This window comes from Emiliania huxleyi (assembly GCF_000372725.1).
Source record: "Emiliania huxleyi CCMP1516 unplaced genomic scaffold EMIHUscaffold_98, whole genome shotgun sequence".
NCBI lineage: Eukaryota > Haptophyta > Isochrysidales > Noelaerhabdaceae > Emiliania > Emiliania huxleyi.
The window spans coordinates 154,004-178,944 of record NW_005194754.1 but is presented as its reverse complement, the minus strand read 5'-3'; the positions used below and the strand labels follow the sequence as shown (position 1 = coordinate 178,944).

General features: G+C 65.6%; 6 protein-coding genes across 6 annotated transcripts; 5 read left to right on the top strand and 1 right to left on the bottom strand.

The window, feature by feature from the left end:
* Positions 1 to 5,501: 5,501 nt before the first annotated feature.
* On the top strand, positions 5,502 to 6,953 carry EMIHUDRAFT_108008 (hypothetical protein; the record flags this gene model as incomplete). The annotated part of the gene is made up of 3 exons (XM_005756257.1): positions 5,502 to 5,521; positions 5,620 to 5,686; positions 6,402 to 6,953. The coding sequence occupies 3 exons, from the start codon at positions 5,502 to 5,504 to the stop codon at positions 6,951 to 6,953; spliced, it is 639 nt and encodes a 212-aa protein (XP_005756314.1).
* A 4,331-nt stretch (positions 6,954 to 11,284) lies between these two features.
* Positions 11,285 to 12,550, bottom strand: EMIHUDRAFT_439338 (hypothetical protein). Its single transcript, XM_005756256.1, is given in 3 exon segments — positions 11,285 to 11,499; positions 11,694 to 11,734; positions 11,746 to 12,550. 1 exon segment carries the CDS (start codon positions 12,535 to 12,537, stop codon positions 12,121 to 12,123), a length of 417 nt encoding a protein of 138 aa, XP_005756313.1. The 5' UTR covers positions 12,538 to 12,550; the 3' UTR covers positions 11,285 to 11,499; positions 11,694 to 11,734; positions 11,746 to 12,120.
* Positions 12,551 to 12,707: 157 nt separating this feature from the next.
* EMIHUDRAFT_108007 (hypothetical protein) lies at positions 12,708 to 14,614 on the top strand (the record flags this gene model as incomplete). Its single annotated transcript, XM_005756255.1, has 2 exons — positions 12,708 to 12,955; positions 13,231 to 14,614. 2 exons carry the CDS (start codon positions 12,708 to 12,710, stop codon positions 14,612 to 14,614), a joined length of 1,632 nt encoding a protein of 543 aa, XP_005756312.1.
* Positions 14,615 to 15,385: 771 nt separating this feature from the next.
* EMIHUDRAFT_439335 (hypothetical protein) lies at positions 15,386 to 17,659 on the top strand. Its single transcript, XM_005756254.1, has 4 exons — positions 15,386 to 16,148; positions 16,207 to 16,454; positions 16,527 to 16,938; positions 17,133 to 17,659. Exons 1-4 carry the CDS (start codon positions 15,405 to 15,407, stop codon positions 17,283 to 17,285), a joined length of 1,557 nt encoding a protein of 518 aa, XP_005756311.1. The 5' UTR covers positions 15,386 to 15,404; the 3' UTR covers positions 17,286 to 17,659.
* A 913-nt stretch (positions 17,660 to 18,572) lies between these two features.
* Positions 18,573 to 19,523, top strand: EMIHUDRAFT_53075 (hypothetical protein; the record flags this gene model as incomplete). The annotated part of the gene is made up of 1 exon (XM_005756253.1): positions 18,573 to 19,523. A coding segment is annotated over one exon (951 nt), but the record flags the coding sequence as incomplete, so codon positions are not given.
* Positions 19,524 to 21,639: 2,116 nt separating this feature from the next.
* Positions 21,640 to 23,575, top strand: EMIHUDRAFT_221658 (hypothetical protein; the record flags this gene model as incomplete). The annotated part of the gene is made up of 5 exons (XM_005756252.1): positions 21,640 to 22,075; positions 22,254 to 22,285; positions 22,364 to 22,432; positions 22,564 to 22,881; positions 23,096 to 23,575. The coding sequence occupies 5 exons, from the start codon at positions 21,640 to 21,642 to the stop codon at positions 23,573 to 23,575; spliced, it is 1,335 nt and encodes a 444-aa protein (XP_005756309.1).
* Positions 23,576 to 24,941: the final 1,366 nt, after the last annotated feature.

The following is a 24,941-nucleotide window of genomic DNA, read 5'->3' as shown; positions in this document are numbered from 1 at the left end:
GCGCCGGGCCCATTTCGGAGCGTGCTGCAAGAACATGCCTCGCAGCGCCGCCGTCACGTGACGCACGCCAGACCACTTGTAGCACGCCGTGTCCTTCACGGGCGGGAGCTGTCCGTGGTCCCCGACTAGGATGATGCTGAGCCCGCCGAAGAGCACGTCGACGCCTCGCGCGTGCCTGAGCAGGGCGTCGATCTGGCCGAGCGAGCGGCGGCCGACCATCGACATCTCGTCGATGATGATGTACTCGACGCCATCGAGCGCGCCGACCATCCGTTGTACACGCTCCCTGTCCTTCGGGATGATGTCGTCTCGATCAATGTCGCGGCTCGGCATCGGTAGCACCGAGTGGTAGGTCTGGCCGTTGATGTTATCAGCCGCGACGCCCGTCGGCGCGAGGACGAGGCACGCGCCGCCGAGGTACTGCTTGAGCGCGCGGATCAAGTAGGTCTTGCCCGAGCCGGCGGTGCCGCACACGAGGGCGCGCAGCGGCTGTGTCGGCGAGATCTGGCGTTGCGCATCATGCGCCACGACGGTGTCGTACACGTGCTGCTGCCCATCGTTGAGCTGCTCGACGTCCACCTCGGTCGCCGGCTCGATGATGCGCTCCTGCTGTCGAGCCCAGTCCATCCACTTGTACGCCTCCTGGATCGCCGCGAGCACGTAGTGGCTCGCTGAGCGTGCGCTCCAGTCGAAGTTCTGCTCCCCGATCCGCTTTGCCGCGCCCTCGAACACCGGGTTGACGTGGTACGCGCCAAAGTCGGGATGCGCCTCGGCGCCGGCCTCCTTCTGGGCAATCTCCTCACCCTCGTCGAAGAAGGCGATCTCTCGAAAGTCATCCTTGCACACCTGGTTGGGGAGGGTGGGCGGGGTGGTTCCCGTCCATCTCGAACGATCTCGAGCGATCTCGGCTGATCTCGCGCGGATCTCGGGCGGATCTCGGGCGGATCTCGGGCGATCTCGGGCGATCTCGGGCGATCTCGGGCGATCTCGGGTGATCTCGGTGGAGCTACGGGCACCTCTGGGGCAGCAGGGTCAATCTCGGCTGATCTCGCGCGGATCTCGCGCGGATCTCGGGCGGATCTCGGGCGGATCTCGGGCGATCTCGGGCGATCTCGGGCGATCTCGGGTGATCTCGGTGGAGCTACGCGCACCTCTGGGGCAGCAGGGTCGAGGGTAGCGAACGCCTCGTAGGCGGCCTCAAAGTCGCCGCCATGCTCCCTGAAGATGTAGTCTTTGTAGTCTCCCTCGCTCTCAAAGGCCATGTGCTTCCGCAGCATCACCTCGCAGTACTGCTTTCGCTTGGCGTGGCCGGGCTTCGCGCAGTCCGAGTGGAAGTATGGTCCGACGGTGACCACCGTCGGTGTCGTACGCCGCACAATCTGATGGCCGTTGCTGCGGCCGCCGGATTTGAACTCGTACTGCCGCCAGAACTCGGAGAAGGAGCAGCACGCGATCTCCTCTCGGTCGATGACATCGACTCCCGGCGCCGCCACGCCGAACTGCGCGAGGGTGGCCTGCACGCCGCCGCCGTGGTTGGCCAGGTTGTGCGCGCACAGCCGCGAGAGGTAGTCGTCGAACTTGTTCTTCGTGTCAACCACCGCCTCGTCGGACGCTCCCTCCTCAATCACGTCCTTGAGCTTGGAGGCGTTGCAGACGGAGTAGGCTCTGAACTCGTGCGACGCGATGACGGTCGGCATGCCCATGTTGACGTGCGCCACCTCCTGCGCGGACCAGTCTCGCCCGCCGGTCGTCTGGATGAGGAACGAGGCCAAGGCGCCGATGGGAGAGCGACCAGCCGCCTCGGCCTCGGCGCGGCCGCCGCTGTTGAGCGCGTGCGCCACGAGGGTGTCGAACGCCTTGGAGCCCTTCTCCTTCTTTGTCGCGTACTTGGTGGCATACTCCACCGCCGAGTAGTGGTCGACTATCGGCTTGAAGTCGACGTTGGATCGCTGCGAGGAGAGCTGCTCCGGGTTGGTGACGTTCATGTACGGGTCGTTCATCTTGAAGTAGAGCTGAGCGCGCACGCCCTTGGCGGAGCCGCCCTTGTTGCGCACGACGTCAAAGTAGAAGTGGGTCAAGTTCAGCTCGCGGGGCTGGAGCGGGAAGCCAAAGCGACAAAACTCCTTCCCGTGCTTGTCGCGGCGAAGGCAGTAGCTAGCAGAGCAGCGCAGGTGTCGGTTGTTCCTGTTGAGCAGCTTGGCGCGATCGTCCGTAATCACGTCGCACAGCGGCGCGTTGGCGGGCGTGCCGGCCGGCACGGAGACGTGCGACTTGCTCGACGGGTGCGAGTTGATGTCGCCGCTGCTGTGCGGCTTGCCCTCGTGCTCGTCCCAGGCCTGGTTGAAGCGGCCGCAGCGCCGCTGCCACCAGTCCGCCGCGTGCGCCGCCTTGAACTCCTCCGGCACGACGTCGCCGTCAAAGAGGGTTCCGTTCTGGTTGATCCAAGCACCCTGGACGGCGAGCAGCAGCTTCGCCTCGTCGAGTGAGCCGTCCGGCGCCTCGACGCTCTCCCATCCGCCCACGGGGCACCAGTCAGACGCAGCGGTGGCACGCTCGTTGAGCTTGCGCACCAGCTCCTCGACCACCTCGTCCGTGAGGCTCACGCCGTCGCCAAGGTTGAGCACGGCCTCGTCCACCCAGTTGTTGAGGAAGGAGACATCCGGCGCGCCCTTGAGCCAGAGGAAGTAGTGCGCATGTGTCGAGCCCCGCGACTGCCACTCGTAGCGGCACCAGTGCGCCTCCACACCGAGGGCCTCGCCGATGTGCTCGAAGAAGAGTACCGTCTGCAATCAGGGGTGCGGGCGCAGAGGTGAGGGCGGACGGCTCGGGGCGGCAAAGAGGGTGGCGGGGAGGGAAGTGGAGAGGGCGGACGCCTTTTGATGAAAGTACTGTGCGACGAGGTGCGGGTACGCGACCACGTTGGCGGCGCGCCGTTTGTACCGAACGTCAGGCTGGAGGCCGGGCGCGAAGGGATCGAGCGCCGTGCCCGTGAGCTTGGCGCCGGTGACAATGAACTGGTGCAAGTAGGGGCAGTGAGTGTCGGCGTGCGACGAGGTGGCAAAGACATGTGGATCGCCGAGCTGCTCTATCATCGCCTTCAGCTCGTTGCGCCGCTGTCGGAAGAAGGAGGGCGTGTTCCGCAGCACAGCGCCGTAGACGGAGAGCCGGCCGAAGATGGCCGACTTTGCCTCTCCCACTAGCGCGCGGAGCCTGCCGAGGCTGAGCCGGCTGGCCTCCGGGTCGCGATTCACAAAGACGCCGGCTCGTTGGAGGGCCACCGAGCGCTCGTGCGTATTGAGCAGAAAGTAGGGGAAGCGCCGGTGGCACGCAAAGCGAGAGAACCCGTCGCCGTCGTCAAGACGCATCAGGTGCCGTGACCACTCCTCCCACTTGAGCGGGTAGTCTCGATCCTGGTCAAAGTGGCCAGTGCCCATGGGGAAGAGGGTCGGGAAGGCGAGCGTGACGTAGCCCTTGCTCTTGAACTCGGAGAGGGGCAGCTTCGAACGGGGCGGCATCTCATTTGGCTGCGCACTCGTGCCGTTGCCGGCGTCGGCGCGAGGGGTGTCGGTGTCAAAGATGTCGGAATCGGTTGCACCCTGCAGCTTGGCGGCGAGCGTCTCGGCGGCGCCAGTGAGCGGATCGACGCCGCCCCTGGTGCGCGGTGCCTCCGAGTGTGGGCACCCGCCATCCACGAGACTGATTCCGAGCGAGTCGACAAAAGCCGCTAGCTCGCGATGCACCTCGTCCGGCACTGGCGCTCTGTGGCTGAGGAGCCGTGCCACGTTTTTCGCGAGGGCGTCGATGCGAATGGCATCGTAGCGGCGGCTCGTTGTGTTGCGCGGGTCGTCGCCATGCAGTAGGCAGAGAATTGCCTCGGCGTGGTCAGGGCGGATGGCATCAAGGTTGCGCTCGAGGAGGGACATTCGCACGGCTTGCGCCAGCATGCCCTTGCCAGTCTCGAGCCAGCGGAGGAGCATGGGCGAGTTGACAGAGATCTGAGAGGGGGGTGGGCGGGGGTCACGACGGCGTGGTGGCGAGAGTGGTGCTCGGCGAGCGGGCGGAGCGAGCGGTGGGAGCGAGAGGGGCGCGAGGCGAAAGGGCACCTTTTTGCGGGCCCGGCGCTGTTGCTGAGCCGCGCCATCACCACCGTCGCCGTCCTCGTCGTCGCTGCCCTCGGCATCACTACAGTCGTCCTTGAGGCCGGGGCACTCGTCCATACCCTGGTCCTCCTCGATTTCCTCGACCCTCAGCCCCTGATCCCCCCTCATGCTGGCGGGAAGTTTGTTGTATTCCGCCGAGTCGTACCAGTCAAACACGGTTCCATCTTCAGGCAAGGTGTTGTAGACTGCAGAGTCGAACCAACCCGAGGGATCCTGCTCGCCCCACGCGGGCAGGTCGGGGAAGGGCGGCACAATGAACTGGCCCGGGTGGTACGGGTCGGGGATGCCTTCCCGAAAGAAGCGGTGATGGCGCGAAAAGAACCTCAAGTAGGCGTACACGGCACGCTTGCGCACACGGCAGTCCTGGTGCGTGCCATTCTTGCCGCGCACGCGATAGACGATAAGATTGAGATCTCTGGGAGCGCGTGGCAGCTGCCGTGCGACGGCGGCCGTCTCGCTCACAAAGTTGATCACGGAGCCCTTGTACCCGAGCTGTCGCCCCGACGGCAGCTGCAGCACCGCTGTCATGCAAGTGACTGGCGAGACGAGCGCCTCCTCGATAGCCGAGAGGTCGCCGTAGTCCGCCCGTAGCCGCTCCCACTCGCAGCATGCACAGCCGGCGCCGTCGGGGCACTGGTCGACCCACTCGCCGCTCTCTTCGTCCCGACGCCTCGAGCAGCCTGACGCGGCGGCGCTCGCCACGCGAAGTTGCAGCCCGTTGCTCTCCGCAAACTTGCGCGCGTGCTTCTCGCTTTTGCAAAAGCAGCAGACCTGGCTCTCGTCGTCTGGCACGTGGTTCACGTCGCGCTCGTGGCAGTTTGGGCAGGTGTGCCAGCTCTGGTTCATATTGCGAAGCCTGTCGTAGTAGACGTCGACCCGCCGCGACCGCTCAACGGCTGTCTCAGGTCCCTGCCTCGGCGGCGGTGGCTCGCACCAGTCCGGCTGAGGTGTGGACGGTGCGGCGGCGGCGGCGCGGCGGCGAGCGTGGTCGTCGGCTCGGTGCTGCCTATCGCGTGCCGCACGTGCGCTGCTGTTGGTGCGCAATCGCTGGCGCCGCTCCTCGAGCGACTCGTCCGGGAGGATGGACATGCGGGTGGTGCGGGGTACGGGAGCCTTCTTGGATTTTTTGCTGCTCGGGCCGGGGTCCGCATCGCCGCCGGTTGTGCTGCTGCTGCCCGGCTCGCTAGCTGGGTCCTTATCCAGCTGTCTCACCTGCTTGGCTCTCAGCTTGTGTACGAGATTGTACAATTCGCCAGCCTCGCCGGCCCCGACTTCCTTCGTTCCCCCTCTTTTGAAGACCTGGCCACCAACGAACCGACCAGATTTTTGTTGTGATCTGCCATGTACTCTCGGATGGCTTGGTGAGCGTCACCACGGCTGTACTGTGATAAGTCGAGCGGCTCACCTGATTTCCGCTTGAACCCTTTGGCACCTTTCTGGTTCTGATTGCTGCCATTAGGCTCGAGCAGCTCGTTATCCTTGTTGATCGTCGGTCCGCGGTCCGTGTGCCATGTCTTGACACGCAGGTGCGGCTGCGGGGAAGCGAAGTAGAGCTCTGTGGTGGTTGCGGGCCCACTGTTGGCCGCCTTGCGCTTGCCATCACCACCACCTCCCACCTGACTCATTTTGACAACAGCTTAATAAAAAAAATGACAACACATTGTTTATGAGGCGCTGCTCGGCGGGCCTCATCATCCAACGCATGGCTCTGGCACGCCGGCCGCAGCACGACTGCGAGCATCGACTGTCTGCCAGTTCGACGCCTCCGTGGCCCAACGGATAAGGCGCCCGACCACGGATCGGGAGATTGTGAGTTCGAATCTCACCGGAGGTAACACTTTTCTCCACATTTCTCTCTCTTTTGCTTGTTCACCCGGCCTTGTTTTCTCTTTCTCTCTCTTTTGCTGCCAGCGGGCTTTCGAGCGAACACAAAAAAACAAGGACGCGGGGAAAATGTAAACACCGGGAAAAGGGCACTTCTCCTACAGATAGTCTTGGCGGGCAGGACCATACCCCTACCTTTGGGGTGACAGGACCATACCCCGGAAAAAGATGGAACCCTGCCACACACATGTAACATATATATGTATGCACCCTCTCCCGACCGCCGCCAGCGCCGCGCTCACCGGGCACCTGCAGCCGCCGGGCACGCCGCCGCCGCCGCCCGCTCGGCCGGCAACCTCTCAGTCTTGCGCCCGCGGTGCTGGCGGGTGTCGCCAAAGATAACATGTGCACGAGCAGTTTTTCTTCGACGAGCCAACGCGCGCCGCGCTGCTCCGGCTGCTCTCGCGGCACGAGCGGCCGCTGCTACTGTGCGCGCCCTCGCTCGCCGTCGCCGCCGAGGCGGCGGGCGCGCCGTACCTGCTCCTCGACCGCGACGACCGCTTCGCCTTCCTGCCGCACTTTCGGCGCTTTGACCTCGACGCGCCCACTGCCGTGGACGGGTACGCGTACGACGCGGTGCTCTGCGACCCACCCTTTGCCAACTTTGACCTCGGACGGCTGCGGCGGGTGCTCGAGGTGCTCGCCGGCGGAGACCCGCTGCGGGCCGCCTCGCCGCTCTACCTCTGCCACAACGAGCGGCGTGAGGCGGCCCTGCGCGACGCCTTTGCCGGCTCGGGGCGGCAGCTGGCGCGCCTCGCGCCGGTCGGCTACTCGTCGGTCAAGGAGAGCACGCAGCGGTCGATCCGCCTCTACGGGCCGCCGCCCGCGCAGCCGCGCCCCGGCGACCAGGGGGCAGAGGCCGCCGCGGTGGGGGCGCGGGAGCGGCGAGGGCGAGAATTGAGCACGTGAGATTATCGTGTGTGTGTGTGTGTGTGTGTGTGTGTGTGTGTGTGTGTGTGTGTGTGTGTGTGTGTGTGTGTGTGTGTGTGTGTGTGTGTGTGACGCAGGCATGTCGATTGTCGTATAGAGAGTGTGACGGAGTGAACCGAGAGCGAGTCAGAGCGAGAGACACCGCGCCGCGCCGGCCCGCCCCCCGCCGGTGTAGTGGGGTAGGTAGGTAGGTAGAAAGGTGAAGAACAGCCAGGCTCGGACTGGACACCAACGCGGTATGGGTGGACGCCGGACAGATGATGACGACACGCACGAGCGACACACAGACACAAACAAGCTCACAAGACACACTAGCCAGCTGCGGGCTGCCACACACCCTGGGTTGGCGTACACATAACTCAGGGCCACATTCTTCCTGTCGCCCCCCCCAGCACTCCAAGGTGCCAAGAGAACAAACAAGGGCACAACAAACAACAGACGACAGGAAGTGAGAGATGGGCCCAGGTTTGGGGCAAATGTAGATTTCCTGCCCAGCGTAAGGATATTTCTTTCATTTCTTTCGTCTTTATTTCGTGCCCCACCACGGCAAATTTGCGAGAAATTTCTTCGCCCCGTCACTCCATGCTCAAGTTTCGCCCCTTTCCGTGTAAGGAAACAAGGTGTCCCCCATGTTGGACCAGGCACCGTGCGGGCCTGCCGTGCCTTGCTTGAGCCGGCAGGCCCGCGCGGCAGTGATGGTGCGCCTCCGCGGAGAGGCTGACGCTGGTCATCGGTCAGCGGTCAGCGGTCATCGGTCACCGGTCAAGCGGGTCATCGGGCGTCAGTGTCATTCAGGCGTCAGTGTCATTCGCGTCAACACAGGTATGGTAAATTTCCGGAAATTTCTCCTTCCGAACAAGGCTGTCATATTTCTCAAAATATTTCGGGAAATCTACATTTGCCCCAAGCCCAGGTAGCAGGCTCCACACCACCTGACTCGCGTCGTGCCACCTGACTCTCGCCTGGAGAGGCCTCTTAGCCGAGGCACACGTGGCAATCGCCACGTGCGCCACAAGGGATTTCGACCATTTTAGAGCCTTTTGCACAAAAATGCAGGTGGCTTCAGCCACTTGCTCCATGAGCAAAACAGTGCAAAAAGCACCTGGAGCAGATGGCTTACGCCGCCTGTGGACATGGGCAAAACAGTGCAAAAAGCACCTGGAGCAGATGGCTTACGCCGCCTGTGGACATGGGCAAAACAGTGCAAAAAGCACCTGGAGCAGATGGCTTACGCCGCCTGTGGCCATGGGCAAAACAGTGCAAAAAGCACCTGGAGTAGATTCCAAACGCCGCCTGTGGCCATGTGAGCGCTCGGGTGGCGCCAAGGGCTTCGGCCCCCTCCAAGCCACCTACCTGCCCCGCCCCCCTCGCCACACGTGGAGGGCTGGAGCACGTGCGCCACCTGGGCCTGGGCAGGTGGCTCCAGGTGGCTTCGGCCCCTCCAAGCCACCTGCATGCCCCCCCTCGCCACACCTGGAGGGCCGGAGCACGTGCGCCACCTGGCGCAAGTTTGAATTCGGAAACGGAAAATCCGAGCCACGGAAGGGCTGGCCTGCCAAACGCGAGCCTCCCCGCTCCTCCCCGCGCTGCAAACTGGGACTGTGGGGTGTGTGAATGAGGGCCTGCGGCGGTCGTCGGCGGCTACAATCAATGTCCGGCGTCGACATAAGCCTGGGGCTTCAACCCGGCCCGCGCGGGCGTTTGGTGTGGCTGCAAACGCCGCAGGAGCCGGTGGCTGCGCTGCTCACGCGCCGTTGCTGCCGACGCTGAGCAGTCTGACTCGCCAATGAGAAGACTGCCCAATAATACGCCATCTCTCGATCCCCGATAAACCAGGCCATGCAGAGCTTTGTCGGCCTCGCCGACGTTGTGTGCTGGCTGCGCGGTAGAGTTGCGAGAGTGGATTGTGGAGGCGCGGCGGGGGCGGCTCGTGGTGCCGAGGCGGTGTGTAGTACATTCCTATTCAAAAGAACACGCACGATGAAATTCCCGAAGTGACGCCCAGGTGGCGCACGTGCTCCAGCCCTCCAGGTGTGGCGAGGGGGGGCATGCAGGTGCGAGGTGGCTTGGAGGGGCCGAAGCCACCTGGAGCCACCTGCCCGGGCCCAGGTGGCGCACGTGCTCCAGCCCTCCAGGCAGGTGTGGCGAGGGGGGGCAGGTGGCTTGGAGGGGGGCGAAGCCACCTGGCGCCACCCGAGCGCTCACATGGCCACAGGCGGCGTTTGGAATCTACTCCAGGTGCTTTTTGCACTGTTTGCCCATGGCCACAGGCGGCGTAAGCCATCTGCTCCAGGTGCTTTTTGCACTGTTTTGCCCATGTCCACAGGCGGCGTAAGCCATCTGCTCCAGGTGCTTTTTGGACTGTTTTGCTCATGGAGCAAGTGGCTAAAGCCACCTGCATTTTGTGCAAAAAGCTGCAAAGGACTCGTGGAGGCACGTGGCGCTTTCCGCGTGTGTCTCGTGCAAAATCCGGCATTTTGTGGCTTTCAGCTGCCACGACGCGAGTCAGGTGGTGTGGAGCCTGCTACCTGGGCCCATCTATGCAGGAAGTGACATGCGAGGCTCTAGAGCAGCTTGCTCCACCTCTAGCAATCTCTCCGGCCGGCGAGGCACGGACGAGACCGTGTGTGGGGTCGAGTGGGGGAAATGGCGGCTCTTCTTTTGGTAGGAATTCCATGTTGGGATGTTAGGAGCGGCCGCACATTGGACATTGCTCGCTACCCCCCCTGCACATCTAAAGTCATCCCTGCTGCTAGGGGGGGGGGTCTGACCCCCCCAGCAGCAGAGCGCTGCTGCTGGGGGGGGGGTCCCGACCCCCCCAGCAGCAGAGCGCTGCTACTGGGGGGGGGGGGGGGGCCCCCCCAACAAAAGGGATTGGACCCAGCTCTCCCGCCTCTTCGCCGCCGCCGCCCCCTCCCACCTCGGCTCGTGTTGTTTTAGCGGTACGCTCGAGGCAGCCCGACCGCCGTGAAGCGTGATGATAGCGAGAGGGCAACTCCGCGAGGTTGAGCGCTGCGCGGTACTCGGCGGTGTCGCAGCGTCGAGCAACACTCGGTGTCAGAGCGTTGCGCCTACATCAGTAGTCTCGTCACCGAGTGATTGCTGGCCTGTGGCGTATGACCTCGCGCGGATATCACCAACGACGAGCATGCGAAGATATGGAGCAACTTGTACAGCCCGCTGTACTCTCCGCTGTGCCACGGCGTATGGGCTGCGAGAGCAATATCTTCCCTCCTTGAAGCAGAGGCGCCGCGAGGCACGAGAGGAGAAGAAAAGAGACTGGCGTGCCCCGCGCCCGGCTGGCAGTAGGAGGGTACGCCGGTGAGACCACTGGTTTTGTCGACCATAAATTCTCGCCACTGGAACGCTAACCGTACTTAGCGCGCTGGGCGCTGGCCCTTCTGGCACCAGCGGGAGGCACGAGCGCGCACCGCCGCGCTCCCCCTCCCCCTCCTCGCCGCCTGCCAAATCACCGCGGCCGTCTGCGCCTGCTTCCGAGTATGACTCCGAGCTCGACCAATACTTTTCCGACGCCGAGGCGCGGGATAGGGTGGCAGGGGTTGTACACGACGCAGTGCAGCAGGCTGTGATGCAATACGGCTATGACGACGAGTTCTTCCAGGATTGGAGGGACGGCAAGATAGGCGAAAAGGACTTGCCGGAGGAGGTGATGGCTATGACTTTGGACCTTTGCGAGAGGTGGCAAGCGGAGCAAGAGTGGTGTAGGCGCGTCCACGCGGCGCAGCGGCTCTCCCGCGACCCCGGCCCCTCTCGTAGCCGCAGCCGTAGCCGCAGCCCCAACTCTTGCCGCTCTTCCGTGTCGGGTTGTGACGAGGGGTGAGGGGACACGGATTGAAGATCCCTCACACCAAGATCGTGCAGGGCGGGGACACATGTCCCTAAATCCCATCTCGTCTCAGAGTTTGACCGTTTTATTTATTTATTTATTTAACCGTACTTACTTACAGCTGCTGTCTTGTACAGAGATGCCACGCTGCTGCTGGGGGGGGGGGGGGGACCCCCCCAGCAGCAGAGCGCTGCTGCTGGGGGGGGGGTCGGCCATGACTTTAGATGTGCAGGGGGGGTAGCGAGCAATGTGCGGCCGCTCTAGAGGTGGGTTAGAATTCCTAGACCAGCCTCTCGGTACACGCCACGGCCCCGATGCGTCCGCTAACACGCTCCAAACATGCGCACCCTCCTGCTGCAGGTCGCCATCAAGGAGCCGTCCTCGTCGTGTACGTCGTGCTGCCGTCGCGTGTACCGAGATGCCGAACGGGCAAGAAGCATAAGAAATCAGCCAACCACAACATAGCAGCGACGAGGGCCGCGGCAAGGGGTGCAGCGGCGACGGGCGGGGGGGGGAGAGGCGCGGCCAGCTGCCGGGTCGTTGCCCCCGCCCACCGCGCCGGGCCCCTGCACCCGGAGGCGGCTTGCGGCAGCCTTCCCGTGTCTCCGTGCGACCCGCTTGGGTAGCCGGCCATGTGTGGCCCGCTGCCAGCCGGAAAAATCCGGGGTTTAGCTGGCGAATCTCAGTCGCGCTCCCAATACGTGCATCACTTTTGTGACGGTGTTACAACTTTGAGATCAACCATCGGGCGCCCAGTTGATTGCGCCTACTTTCATGAGCGGCGACATAGTAGTTATCGAGATATGGTTGATCAAAGTTGTAACACCGTCACAAAAGTGATGCACGTATTGCTATTGGGAGCGCGCGACTGATCTCTCGGGCCCACTTTAGAGCTAGGGCATGATCTTAGGTGTTCTCCAACTGTTCTGGATAGCCCACAAGGGTCTTCTTTGGCATGGTAGCGGTGGTTTTGCGCGAGGCGTTCATTCAAAAATCACCATTTCCCCCACTTCCCACTACCGCCGGCTCGAGACCGCCGCGCGCCGGCGGTGGTATACGCGAGGGGAAATCCCCGGTTCGCCCGCCCACACCTAGCCCCGCACATACGGCGTCCGAGCGGCAGACGCAGAGCGGAGCGGACCGACGGTCATTTTGGAGAGCCGTCCTGGTGTCGCCGTGGTGCCCGACGACGACGAAACGAGACACGGCTCACGTGAGGGGCGACCGCGCACGACGGACGCGAACACTCTGATCCCCACGCTTGGCGCTCGACGCGCGGTCCTGGCCGCCCGCCTCACGTCATGCGACAATGGGCCAGGCGGCAAAGGCGCGCATGCTGCCACCTTCGCTGCCCATTGCTGCGAGGATGGCCACAGAGCTCTGAGTGACGATCATGACTGTCAGGAGGAGCGCCAGAAGGAGCGTGCCTCCCTGATCCTCAAAGTTCTGAGGTCGCTTGTACTCTAGCGAGTTGAAGCGCAGCGCGTACATGCGCAACGCGTAGAGCACAAAGGCAGCCGCCGGGCAGCTGAGCGCGAGGCCCACAGATTGGACGGTGAACGAATTGCGGCCGCTCTGGAGCGCAGCCCCGACAATGGTAAGCGTTGCCGCTAGATCGAACCAGTTGAGGAGCGTACGCTCGTTCGCAAAGTATGCGCGCGGCTCGACGCGCACCGGAAACACGATGTCCGCCGGCGGAGCCGCGAACCCCAGCATAACACTTATGCCGTCGGCCTTTCCAGCGATGAAATTCGGCGCTGAACACAGAAAAGAAAACATGAAACTTTCCTTGTTGAAATCCGGGGTGGAAGAAAGAAGGAGTACACTTTTCTTCCTTTCCCGCTCTCAAAAACGGCAGCTGTCGAAGCGGCCTCGTTCAGGCCCTCATGTCGCTTTCCTCCAGCCGCACCGTCGCTGCCCTGCGCCCCAGGCCAGCGCTCGCGGTCGAGCCGTCGTCGAGCGTCGCCGGCGCCGCGGCGAGGATGCGCGAGAAGAATGCTGATGCGGCAGTCGTTGTCGATGCGGCCGGCGAGCTGCTCGGCATCATCACCGACACGGACATCGCACGCGTGCTGGCCGAGGGCGGCGACCCGTCCGTCGAGACGGTCGAGGTCACGATGACTGCCTCTCCACGGTCCGCGCCACCACCTAACCCGACGGACATCGACATTACCACCTAACCACCACCACCTCCTCTCATCCTCACCACCACCACCACCAAACCCCTCCTCACCACCGCCACCACCTAACCACCACCACCACCACCTCCCATCCTCACCACGACCTAGCCCGGCCCCGACCCAAGCCCACGACCTAGCCCGGCCCCGACCCAAGCCCACGACCTAGCCCGGCCCCGACCCAAGCCCACGACCTAGCCCGGCCCCGACCCAAGCCGACCTACCCCACCAGGTGCGTGCGCTCGACCGACGCCGCGGTGGACGCCCTCACCACCATGGTGGAGAAGCGCTTCCGCCACCTTCCGGTGCTGCCGCCGTCGGGCAGCTCTCCCGTGGTCGGGATCCTCGACATGCGCGCCTGCCTGTACGACGCCATCGCTCGGCTCGAGCGGCACCTGTCGCACGTCTCTTCGGCGATGAGCTCCGCCCTCTCGCGCTCGGGCCTCACCGCCGCGGCGGCGGCGGGCACCGTCGACAGCCTCGTCTCCAAGCTCTTCACGCCGACCCTCTCCGAGGTGCTCGGCGAGCAGCTCGGCGCCGTCTCCATCGCCTCGGACTGCAGCGTCGCCGCCGCCGCCGCCGCCGTCCGCGCCGGCCGCGGCGCCGTCCTCGTCCACCGCGCCGGCGCGGCGGCGGCGGGCGAGGGCGGCATCGCCGGCATCGTCACCTCCAAGGACGTCGCCTTCCGCGCCGTCGCGGCGGGGCTCGACGCGGGCTCGGCGGTGGAGGGCATCATGACGCGCCGGCCCGACTCGATGCCCGCGAGCACGACCGTGCTGCAGGCGCTGCACCAGCTGCAGTATGGGGGCTATCGCCGCATCCCAGTCGTCGCCGAGGACGGGGCGCCCGTCGGCGTGCTCGACGTGCTGCAGCTCGTCGAGGCGGCCCTCTCGCGGCAGGCGGCCGCCTCGCACGGCTCGCAAGGCTCGCCCGGCGGCGGAGGCCCCTGCGACGCGCCCGGCTGGCGCGGCTTTTGGGACGGCGCCGAGTCGCTGGTCGGCGCGCCCCTCTACCAGCCGCCCACGCGCAAGACGCTGGGCGAGGTTGGGAACTGCCTCCCCTCCCTCCCCTCCTCTGGCCGCGACGGCGCCTCGGAGCCCGGCCCCGCCCCGCCGCCGCCCTCGCTGCCCGCCTCGCTCTCCGCCTCCGGCTCCGCCGCCGGCTCCCGCCCTCCGCCTGCGGAGCGAGGGTGCGCCCTCCAAGGGAGCGCCTTCCTCTTCAAGCTCCTCGACGCGGGAGGGGCGGTCCACCGCATCCGCCACGCCTCCCCCTCGCTCGACGACCTGCGCGCCGCCGCCTTCGGGCGCCTCTCGGCCGGCCCTCCGCCCGCCGGCTCGCTCCTCCTCTACGAGGACGAGGACGACGACCGCGTCGTCCTCTCCTCCGACGCGGAGCTCGCCGACGCCGTGCAGAGTGCGCGCGCCGCCGGCCGCGACAGGCTCGTGCTGCATGTCGTCAAGCGCGCCGGCGCCGCCCCGCCGCCGCCGCCCGCCGAGGCGGACACGCCGAAGCCGGCGGCGGCCCTCTCGTCACACGAGCGCGTCTTCCTCATCGGCTCGGCCGCCGTGATGGGCACCATCGTCGCCACCGTCGGAGCCCTCTCGCGGGCGCGCTGACGCAGCGCTGGGGCGGCGGCGCCCGGGTGCTGGGCGGGACGGGAGAGAGCCGCGCCCCTCTCGATGGCGGGAACGGGCACAGTGCTGGGACCACAGGGAGGAGAGAGGCTGAAGGTGCGAAACGCGGTGGCGGGGGGGGGGGGAGGGGGAGGGGGGGGGGAGGCCAGGCGTGGGTCTGTGCGCAGGAGACTCGGCTCTCGGGTGTGTGACGTTGTGTGGGCAAGAGAAAGCCCAAGGTGTGTTGTCCAAGCGGGGTGTAAATCTCCTCTCAGGAGACAGGTGGAACTTTGAAAGGTTTTGATCTTTGTCAATTTGTCAAACGATTCGCCCGATCACGTGTGGGCGGTGCAGGTCCGCACCGCTATTGACTTGTTGCAAAAAGTCTCGCCTCGGTGCTGCAAAAAACGCAAAAACTACCAAAACCCTGTCACGGCCAGCTCGGCACTATCTACTCAAGTGACGTAGAGCAGGTGTGTGTACTTCTTGCTTGGGCGGCAGCCATGACGGGGTAGGTAGGGTAGGTCTGGCTGGGCCCTCCCATCGGGTTTTTCCCACTCTTCCCGCTGGAATTTCACGAAAAAGAAAATTTCCGGGGAAATCACGATGTCAACATGGGTCACCGGGTGATCTGGTGCTTGTAGGGCCTTGGCCTGCCATGTCGTAGGAAGGACTGTGGTTGCAGGACAGTACCACCAATTGTCAGTTGGCTGTCCGTACTTCTTGTTTTGTCGCGGCCTGGCTCATTGCACTTTGGTTGGCTGGAAGCGGGAGCGAGGCAAGCGAAGCTTTAATGGCCGAGGAGCAGCTCTCCGAGTATGAGAAGGCGCGCCTGGCCCGGATCGAGGAGAACAAGCGCATGCTCGTCGCACTTGGCATCGAAGAGGCGTCCAGCCAGTGCCGGCACAAGACGCCCGCCGCAAGCAAGAGCAAGGCGCGGGCGGGGCCGCCGCCGCTGTCCGATGTGCAGCGCGCCGCCCTCGCCCGCGCCGAGCAGTGGCTCGAGCGGTTCGAATGCTGGCTGCGGGGTGAGTGCTCGCGCGCGAACGCCGACAAGGTGATGGAGCGCGTCTCTGAGCTCGTCTCGGGCAGGGGCGTAGCTCTCAAGGGGGGCGTGGAACCGGCCTACTTGGGGAGAGCCGTCTCCATCTCGGATGACCTGGTTGCGCTCAAGGAGCACGCCACTGCGGCGTACGGAGCCCTCGATAACGGCGGCTGGCACCTCCGCCACCCAATCGGCAAGCTGATCAAGTTTCAGCAGGTGCTCTTCTCGTCGGGCGGCGGCGGAGCGACGTCGGAGGCGGCGAGCAGCAGCGACGACCTGGAGAGCGGCGGCGGCACCCCCTCCTCTTCGAGCGGTGCGGCGGCCGGCTGGCTGGTCGAGGGCGCCGCGGTGGAGGTGGAGATGGACGAGGAGGGGCTGCGCGGCTCTCGGTACGGCGCAACCTTCCTCGGGTTTGCGGACGAGGCGAGGCGCGTCGCGCGTCTCCAGTACACGCACCTGACGGCGGAGGAGGGGGGCGAGGAGAGACAGCTCGTCGAGGAGGCCGCTGTCGCTATCCAGCAGCCGATGAGCAACGCATCGATGACGGTAGGAGCGGCTGGTCGAGGAGGCGCCCTGCGCGCGGCTGCGGCCGAGCCCGCCCGCAATCCTCGGCTGGTCGAGCCGGCTGCGGCCCGGCGTGCAGTGCGAGCTGTGGCACGAGGACGGGTGGTGGGAGGTGGTCGTGTACGAGAAGCGCAGGCCGCCCAAGCCGCGCGGCGGGCCCGCCCAGTTCGAGGTGTACTCCGAGACGTACGGCGAGGTCGAGGCGACCGTGGGTGCTGGTCGGCTCCGCCCGAGGCTCGTGCCGGCGCACGTCGCGAGTGGGCTCGCCCTCCGACTGGGTGTTGAGCGATGGTGCATAAGCAATAGGCTCGTGCTCGTGCACGGCCGCGAGTGGCTCGCCCTCGCGCCGTTCGGATTCAAGTGCGCCGTCGGCGCGGCGGAGCACGTCTTCTCGCGCGCAGAGGCCGAGGCGGAGGCGGCGGCGGACAAGGCGGCGGAGGAGGCGGCGGCGGAGGCGGCGAGCGGCGCGGCGGCCGGCGCGAAGACGAAGAAGAAGAAGACCACGACGAAGAAGCGGCCGCGCGGTGAGGCCGAGGCGGGCGAGGAGGGGGCAAAGGCGGCCGAGGCGCCGAGCGGGCTCCCAAAGGCGGGCTCGCTGCGGCTGCACCTGCTGACCGCCCTCTGCGCCGGCCTGTCGGACCGCTCCGCCATCGTCGGCTGGGTGGGGCAGCGGGCGAGCGGCCGGTTCGGAGAGGGGTCGGCGAGCCGCGGCGACGCGGTGACGACACTCTCGGCAAGGAGAAGTCGATGCTAATGAACACTAACAGTCGATCATCTTCTCTAGGTGACGACTCTCGGCAAGGAGAAGTCGATGCTAATGAACACTAACAGTCGATCATCGTCTTTAGGTGACGACTCTCGGCAAGGAGAAGTCGATGCTAATGAACACTAACAGTCGATCATCTTCTTTAGGTGACGACTCTTGGCAAGGAGAAGTCGATGCGGGTGCCGCTCTGGCGGCAGGAGGGCGCGTTGTACGCGCTGACAGCCGCGGGGCGGGAGGCGGCCCGGCGAGGCGGCATCCCGCTGGGCGGGCAGCGCAAGCGGCAGAAGAAGGGCGAGTGAGGCCCGCGCCGCCTCGGCGGCGGGAGGCGCGAGGGGCAAGCGCGTCTCCGTGCGTCGCCTCCCACGGCGAGAGACGCGGCCCGGGTACCAGGGGTGGCCCGGCCTAGCTCCGCCGGGCCACTTGCGAAGCCGTACTGTCGCGCGATTTGCATGGGCTGTGCGCCGAATCGGACGCCGCAAGAGAGAGTGTGAGACATCGTGCGTCGTGTGTGCGGCTCTCTAGCGGTAGCAGCGCGGCGCGGGGGCGGGCTTCAACTTGCCCCGCGGTCTCTGCCGGGAGTCCGATCTGTCTCCGATCTCCGTGTCGGCGCACCGACCACCGATCTCTCCCGATTTTGCTGATGTTGTGTATACGTAAATGCGTACAGGCTCTCAAAACGTACCTGGCCGTGTGTGGCTGCTGCCTCTAGTAACCCCATCATGCGTGTCTCATTCCGCCTTTGGCTTCGGTTCTGTCTCCCCGTCGCTATCGCTGTCCTCCGCGTCGCCGTCGCCCTCGTCCTCCTCGGCCTCCACTGCCAGATAGGCGAAGAAAGCAGACGCACCAATCGCGCAGCCGAAGAAGGTGGCGTCGCGCTTGGTGCTCGCAAACTCGCTCCCGTGGAGGAACGCAGCCACGTACACACACAGGAGGACAGCCCACGCCGCAAGCGACGCCCACCACGCGCGGCTGGACGCCGCCGCCGCGGCGGGACGGCGCACTGTCATTTAGCTCTCTGCTCGGTCACGCCTATCAACGCGAGCGGCACACTGCCAAAAAAAGTCTTTGTCGACCTCTGGAAGAACAAAACGCGAAAAGAAAAAAGAAGAAAAACTCTGCCTTCGGGCACGCGGGACAGAATGACGGCAGGCTGTGGAGCGACAGACAGAAACACAAAATAATAAAATGGGCTGCCACGAATCCCGAGTATCCTACGGCACTACTCCAGGGGGGTATAAAACTGCCCGAAAAAACAATTCCGGGCAAACTCGCGCCCTGCCGCTATCGCGGCTCGGACACAAGGACACAACGACCTAACCGAGGTCAACATGAGCTGCCGCTACATCCCGCACCGCGGTGCCGTCGACCTCGGTCGCGCGCATCTCGTGTTGGACGGGGACGATGCGCGGCCGACCTCTCCCGCCGAGGCCGAGTACCAGGACGCGCTCGCGCGCCGGCTGTTTGCGGGATCGCCCGCGACCACGCGCGTGCTGCGCCTGAGCCAGCGCCGCCCGTCGGACGAAACGCCCGAGCCGTCGCTCCAGCAGTGCCTCCGGGCAAACAAGCGGAAGCGGCCTGACGTGCGGCGGCGGCACATCCCGTCCTCGCCCACGCTGATCCTCGACGGGCCCGGGCTGCGCGACAACTTTTACCTCAATGTCGTCGACTGGGCGGCCACCAACATCGTGGCGGTCGGCCTCGAGGGCGTCTGCTACCTCTACCACCCGCGCACCGGCCTGGTGCAGCCCGTGGCTCAGGCGGCGGGAGGGGACGAGGGAGGCTACGTCACGTCCGTCGGCTTCCGGCGCGACGGCGTCCGGCTCGCCGTCGGCTCGAGCGGCGGGAAGGTCGAGCTGGTCGACGCGCAAGAGACGACGGCGCACATCTCCTCGCTCGGCGGCGGCGGCGAGGGCCGTGCCTCCTCGCTGTCGTGGGGCGGGCCTCACGAGCTGGCGGCCGGGTTCGCTGGCGGTGCCGTGGCCATCTTTGACGTGCGGCGGCGCGGCGGCGCCGCCTGCACGCTTCCCGCCCACCGCGGCGAGGTGTGTGGCCTCCGCTTTGCTCCGGACGGCGTCGCGCAGCTCGCCTCGGGCAGCAACGACCACACCGTCCGGGTCTGCGACGTGCGCTCGCCCCGCGCGGCCAGGCTGGAGCTGACGGCGCACTCGGCGGCCGTCAAGGCGCTGGACTTTTGCCCGTGGCGGAGGCACTGCCTCGCGACGGGCGGCGGCACCACCGACGGCTCTATCCGCATCTGGGACACGGGCGCCGCCGCGGAGCGAGAGCTGCAAAGCGTGGCGACCGGCTCGCAGGTGTCGGGCGTGCGCTGGTCGGTGGCGCGGCGCGAGCTGGTGACGAGCCACGGCTTCTCGTCCATGAACTCGACCTCCAACTCGGTCCGGCTGTGGCGCCCCAACCTGCTCCCCGTCGCCCAGCTGACCGGCCACCGCGGCCGCGTGCTACACCTCGCTGTGAGCCCAGACGGAGGGACCGCCCTCTCCGCCGGCTCGGACGAGACGCTGCGCTTCTGGAAGATCTCGAGCATCGGAGGGGCGGGCGGGCAAGCGAGCCCGCCGCTGCCCGAGGCCCTCTCGGCGCGCTGCCCCGGCCTTGAGCTCAGCCGGATCCGCTGAGGGAGGGCCGCCGGACACAAACAAAGGCGAGCCCTCGCGGGAGGCGCGAGCGAGCGCGAGCGGAGCGGCCCGGAGGAGACGAAGCGAAGGGACGGGAAGAAGAGAGAGCGTACAGACTACGTCACAAGGACGGGCAAGTACTCGTGTCTGAAGGCCATTTTCTTGCTCTGGTCCTGGTTGCTGTGCCTGTGGCATGACGCATGTCCTTCCATGCACATCGGTATGATCGGATCAGAAGTGAAGAACAGTCCCACTCCCAGAGAGGCTCCCCAGCTCCCTGACTGGACACCAACCACAAAAGAATCTCGCACAAGAAAAGAGAAAGCGATTACGAAACAAGAACACAACGCACTCTCTCACGGACGACAAGCGATCCCACGACAGCGAGTGTGGGGACTACATGATCCGTACGTGAAGGGTGGAGGGGCCCGTCCGCAGAGCAGTAGGTAGGTAGGTAGAAAGGTGAAGAACAGCCAGGCTCGGACTGGACACCAACGCGGTATGGGTGGACGCTGGACAGATGATGACGACACGCACGAGCGACACACAGACACAAAAGGCTCACAAGACACACAGCCAGCTGGCTGCCACACACCCTGAGTTGGCGTACACATAACTCAAGGCCATATCCTCCCTGTCGCCCCCCCCAGCACTCCAAGGTGCCAAGAGAAACAAACAAGAGCACAACAAACAACAGACGACAGGAAGTGACATGTCAGGCTAGAGCAGCATGCTCCACCTCTAGCAATCTCGCCGGCCGCAAGGCACGGACGAGACCGTATGTGGGGTCTAGTGAGGTGTCTATGGACGCCCTCCTCATGGGCTAGCTGCCTGCGGCTAGCCCTATCTCGCACTCACGGACAGCGACAATCAAATGGGTGAGTGTTTGCGAGCAGAGGCGCGTGGGCTAAATCTAGGCCGCACGTCGTGGCACTATGACGAAGTAGACGTGCGGCCGCAGCGCGCCCGCCGCAGGCTCGGCGGTGCGCGCGTGTTAGCGACAAAGTTGCGGGTGGAGCCATGCCCGACTTTTCGAAGGTGAGGCCTCTGCGACGAGTGCCAGCCGCGCTGCGGAGCCACGCCCTTCGAGCCGCGTCCCGTCGGCACTGTCCCTGAGTGGTCCCGCCTTGGCGGCACACACTCTCGACCAGGACAGTCCTGCTGACGGGAACGTGTCGCGCGCCGGCGACGGTTGCGGCGTGCTCGTTGTGAAGCGGAGATGGCACGACCACCGCCCTGCTTCGCAGACCGGGCAAGGAGGGGCCTGCTCCCGTTCCGCGAGGAACGGGAGGTCTCCCGCCCTCCCCCGGCCTGAGCAGCGACGCGTGGAAGGCAGCCCCTTGAGTCGAGGGCGGCGCGACCATTGCCGAGCTCCAGCGACCAAAGGCCCGGGCGTCTGCTGATGGCCGCGCCGCCCCGCTCCGCGCCGCCCGCCGCCGCGCCGCGCCGCAGCCCGATGATTATTAAGTAATAATTAATTAACAATTCATTAATTACCCCACCCGGCGCCACGCCGCCCCGCCCTGCGCCGCCCGCTGCCTCGCCGCGCCGCCGCCTCGCGCTGCCCGCCGCCGCGCCGCTCCCCCGCCCGAGGATTAATATTTAATAATTATTACCCGATTAATAACGTGTGTGTGTTTGTGTGTGTGTGTCTGTGTGTTTGCCTGATGGCAGGGAAGTCCAAGGCAGCGGCGAGCGGCAGGTGGCGTCGGCGACGTACTCAGGACACGATGGCGAAGCCCACAGCGCAGCATGCGCGGCAGCAGCTCGCCGGCGGCCCGCGTCCTCGACCCCTAAATAAACTCAAAGTCCACCACAGCCTCCAGCCACCGCCTCCAGAGCAGGCCGGGCACCCCCCCAACTGGGAGAAAGAAAAGTGAACTTCCTCTGACACATCACAGCGCAGCAGCGCCGCCGCGACATGCCGCAAAGCCACGCTTCTACAAGCCGAACGCGGCCGCTCGTGCTCGCTGCGGGCTGCTTTGCAGCCGCCGCGGCGCAGGCTCCTGGCGCACCTATCATGAAGCACTCTTTTATGGCGCCGTTCGAGGCCGTAAACGACTTCACGGGCATGCGCGTTATCTCCGACTGGGAGCTGGGCGGCTCCGCGGTGGCGCACAGGGGGTTCGTGCGGCTGACGGCGGAGAAGCAGTCGCAGAAGGGGTGGATCGCCAACCGCAACTCCTTCGAGGGCGGCGAGTGGAGCCTCGCGATGGAGCTGCGCGCGACGGGCGAGTCGCAGGCGTGCCGCGAGAGCAGCGCCGCCCTGCCGCCTCGCTGCCACGCCGCCTCGCGCCCGCCTGCTGCCGGCGAGCGGCTCCAGCTTGGCTTCATCGCGGCCGCGCACACCTCTTCTCCCCTCGCCCACCCCGCGCCAACTTTGCCCTCCGATCTGCCGCCCTCTGCACGCCTCACGTGCACGGCTTCCGCTGAGCTCTCCCTCCCGTGCGGCGGCAGTACCTCTTCGGGGACGGGCTCGCGATCTGGTTCACGACGGCGTACGACGTGATCGAGGGGCCCGTGTTTGGCAGGGAGGACTATTGGACGGGCGCTCTTCTCGCCACCTCCCCCTCGCGCCGCGGCGGCCCTCCCCGCCTCGCTCCGCCCTCACCCTCCCTCCCACCTCGGCGCCAGGGCTCGGCATCTTCTTCGACACCTTCCAGAACGTGCGGCCCGCCGCGAGGACAGCCGCGCGCCGCTGTCCGCCGCCCCACTCCTCCGCCCCTCCCCCCTCCCTCCCTCAGGTCGACCAGCAGCACCACCACAAGCACCCGTACATCTACGCTATGGTCAACGACGGCACGCAACACTACGTGCCCGACGCGGAGAAGAAGCTCGACAAGGCGAGCGGGGAGGGTCGGGAAAGAGCGAGGCCGCGAGCCAGCTGCGCCTCTGACCGCCGCTCCCCGCCTCTCGCGCTCGCCCCCCCCCTCCATGTGTGCAGGCTAAGCAGATCCTGCCCGGCGCGCACGACAACTCTGGCTGCTCGTTCGACTTTCGGTACAACGAGGCGCGGCAGGACGTGTCGGTGCTCAACCACACGCGCGTGCACGTCACCTACTCGGCTTCGCAGCGGCGCCTCAACCTGCGCCTCCAGCAGACCTCTGTCGGACACGACGGAGAGTGGTACCAGTGCCTCGAGGCCAAGGACGTCGAGCTGCCGAGCAGCGGCTACTTTGCTATCTCGTCGGCGACGGGCGACCTGGTCGACAACCACGACATCATGCACTTCGTCGTGCGCGGGACGGAAGGCGTCGACAACGTGGACCAGGCTCGGCCCTCGCCACGCACTTCCACCCCTCCACTTCCACCCCTCCACACACCCCTCCACACACTCCACACACCCCTCCACACACCCCTCCACACACCCCTCCACACACCCCTCCGCACACCCCTCCATCGCTGCAGACGGTGACCCGGCCCCCTCCTCCTCCTCGCCTCGAGACCCGCGCCCCGCCCTCCCCTCCTCGCCGCAGGACCACCAGGCGTGGCTCGACCAGCAGAAGGCGCTGGCGGCGATGCAGCAGTCCGAGCTCGACTTGCGGCCAGCCGAGGCGGTGCAGAGGGACTACGCTCGCGCGCTCGCCGCCCACACCGCCTCGCTAAAGGCGCTGTCTGCGTCGGTCGACAAGTTGCAGCAGCAGATGGAGTTCCAGCTCGCGTCGATCCAGGCGGGCGTGGCCATCGCCCGCACGACGGTCGACGACAAAGCCAACGAGCTGCGCGAGGTCAAGGAGCGGGTGGAGAAGGAGTCCTCCTCGGCCAAGGTCATCTCGGAGCTCAAGAAGGACGCGGCCGACGAGATGAAGCAGATGAAGACGGAGTTCAAGGAGGCGCTCAAGTCGGGCGGAGGTATGTCCACTCTCTCCTTCTACTTTCTGCTGCTGCTCATCGTCGCCCTCGGCGGCGTGGGCTACAACCGGTACCGCAAGATCATGAAGTCGCACCTGCTGTGAGCCCCCGGCTCGCCGGCCCACGCCCCAACACCCGCCCTGACCCCCCGGCCCCGGAGAGGGGCGCGGGCTGCAGGGTGGGGAGGCTGGTGCGCGCGCCGAGGCGGCGCGGGTGTATGAGAACTACAGGAGAGAGAGGGGGGCGCCCGCGTGTGTGTGTGTGTGGTCGAGTGGGGGGCAGGGCGAGGGCTCCCAGTAGCGTTTGTGTCCAGGAGGGCGGCGGGAGAGAGGTAGCATTGGTCACAATGTCGGAGGAGGGGGGGGGGGGGGGCTCCGGGCCTCCGCGGGCCTGTCGACCGCGACCTTAGTGGTGTAGAGCAGCACATACGAGAGAAGAGAGAAAGGACGGACGCGACCGCCCACAACGACGAAACGAGGGATGTGGGAAGAGAAAAGAGCCGGAGTGAAGGACAGCGCGCGATGCGGCCGACCCCGACACGTAGGCCCGGCGGTCCCCACACCCGCCTCTGGCAGTGGCTCTGCGGACTGCGCCACCCCCCCCCCACCCCGCACCCGCCTGCACCAAACCAGTGAACCACCGTCCACGTACCGCGCCGTACCACGCGAAAAGAAGACACGACACGAAAAGAAGGAAGCGCCGCTGCCGGGATGGGAGAGAAGGGCACGCCGCCAGCCCGCCACCACACACAGGGATTCCCAAGAGAAACACTAGTAAGTACACTAGTAGTAGACCGGCACACCATTGCACACCATCCCGGTCCATCCCACTTTAGGGCTTTTGGGGAAGGGGGGAATTCTTCTCGTTGTGGTGGGGGCGACGGCTTCCGTAGAGGAAGCCGTCGCCCGCGCCTAAGAAAGAAAGAAAGAAACGGCGGGCCCCTGAGCTCCCCGGCCCTGGATGTGAGGCTGCCAACTGCACTCCAAGTGCTCCAAAGCCGGCGATCCAGCTAGGGCTTGGTCGAGGACAGACACGTCCCCAATCTTTGTCGCCCGCAAAGAAAGAATAGTTGAGAGAGATTTTAGAAAATCGTGAGCCTGCCTCTGGCCTCGCCTCCCTCTCCTTCAGGCATTCGTGGCATCCTATGGGTCTCGTCCAGAGTATCGACCTCTGGCGAGTCAGCGCCAGCCCCACTTTGAGGGCGCCATGAAGTACAGGCTACAGCGATCGCCACCCCTCGCTGGCCTCTCCGCAGGCCCCCCCGACCGCGACGTCGAACTCATCGGCGCGGGCTCTCTCGGCTACGGGACCGGCCCCAGCTTCGGCTGAGGGCTGACAAGCTGCCGAGCCCAAATCACTGTGAGAGTCGTGATTTCTCTATAATTGATAAAGAAATAAAACAGAGACCCCACCGCCGCCGTCGCTCCCTCGACCTCCTTCACCGCCGTCCCCGCCAACGGCGCCCCCGGC